This window comes from Poecilia latipinna, unplaced genomic scaffold, assembly GCF_001443285.1.
Source record: "Poecilia latipinna isolate Pla-1442-1.1 unplaced genomic scaffold, P_latipinna-1.0 Scaffold5130, whole genome shotgun sequence".
Lineage (NCBI taxonomy): Eukaryota > Metazoa > Chordata > Actinopteri > Cyprinodontiformes > Poeciliidae > Poecilia > Poecilia latipinna.
Genome location: NW_015117746.1, coordinates 6,947 through 7,739, shown reverse-complemented (window position 1 = coordinate 7,739; position 793 = coordinate 6,947). Strand labels below are relative to the sequence as shown.

Here is a 793-nt window from a genome sequence, read left to right as displayed (position 1 = left end):
AGCTAAGCTAGCTTTAGCATCCTTCTGAATAACCCACAGAAACTTGTTTTATATCCGCTTCTAGCTGTTTGCTGTGCTGAAAATTTCAACTCTTCTCATGATATTGTATCTATTTACCCCATAAAATTGGCTTTGGTAAAGTGCTCTTCTCTGTGGGAGCGAAGCTAGCCTTAGCAACATTAGCCTTATTGCTAACGTTAGTTGTCATGACTCAAACAGCACCGGTGTTTTTTGCACTTACATTTTCTCCACTCCGTGTCAGCGGCCACCAGTTTATCCACCAACGCAACGTCCTTAAACCTCTTCCTCTGAGTTTCGCGAATGATTTCAGGATCACCGCCTTTGTCGGTCCGAAACAAGTCCAAGTCGAGCACCATGTTTCCACGTTGCCTGCCTGTCAAAGAGAGAGACTGAATGAAGCAGCACCAGAGAGCCAGCTGCTAACCGGGTTGCCAGATCCGACAGGTGTTTCCGCATTACCACGCCGTCACGTAAGTTGCGCTTCTCAACATTGTCTTATGGGTATGGCGCAAAGTTAGTGCTTTCAGGTGCACAAGGTGCTGAATAAAGATTTCGAAAAATTCTAAAATTATGTATTCAACCTTTATTATCATAAAATATCACCAAAGTCGAATTGCAATTTTCACAAACAACATCCTTGCGCATGTTTAGATGATTTTCTGACGTGTTTTTAATTGTATGAATTATTAGGGTTTATTTTATTTACTACCAGACCAGCTTTTAAAATGGTTTCAACCTGAAAGTATTTAAAACTTCCAGACATTGGCATCTA

The 793-nt window shown here is 41.2% G+C and overlaps 1 protein-coding gene across 1 annotated transcript in view; it reads right to left on the bottom strand.

The window, feature by feature from the left end:
* Positions 1-377, bottom strand: part of LOC106943312 (serine--tRNA ligase, cytoplasmic-like) — a 6,956-nt gene extending 6,579 nt beyond the window's left edge. Inside the window, exon 1 of the mRNA XM_015026624.1 lies at positions 242-377. Within this exon, the coding sequence (XP_014882110.1) occupies positions 242-377 (136 nt within the window). The remainder of the gene's footprint in view (positions 1-241) is intronic.
* Between the last annotated feature and the right edge of the window lie 416 nt (positions 378-793).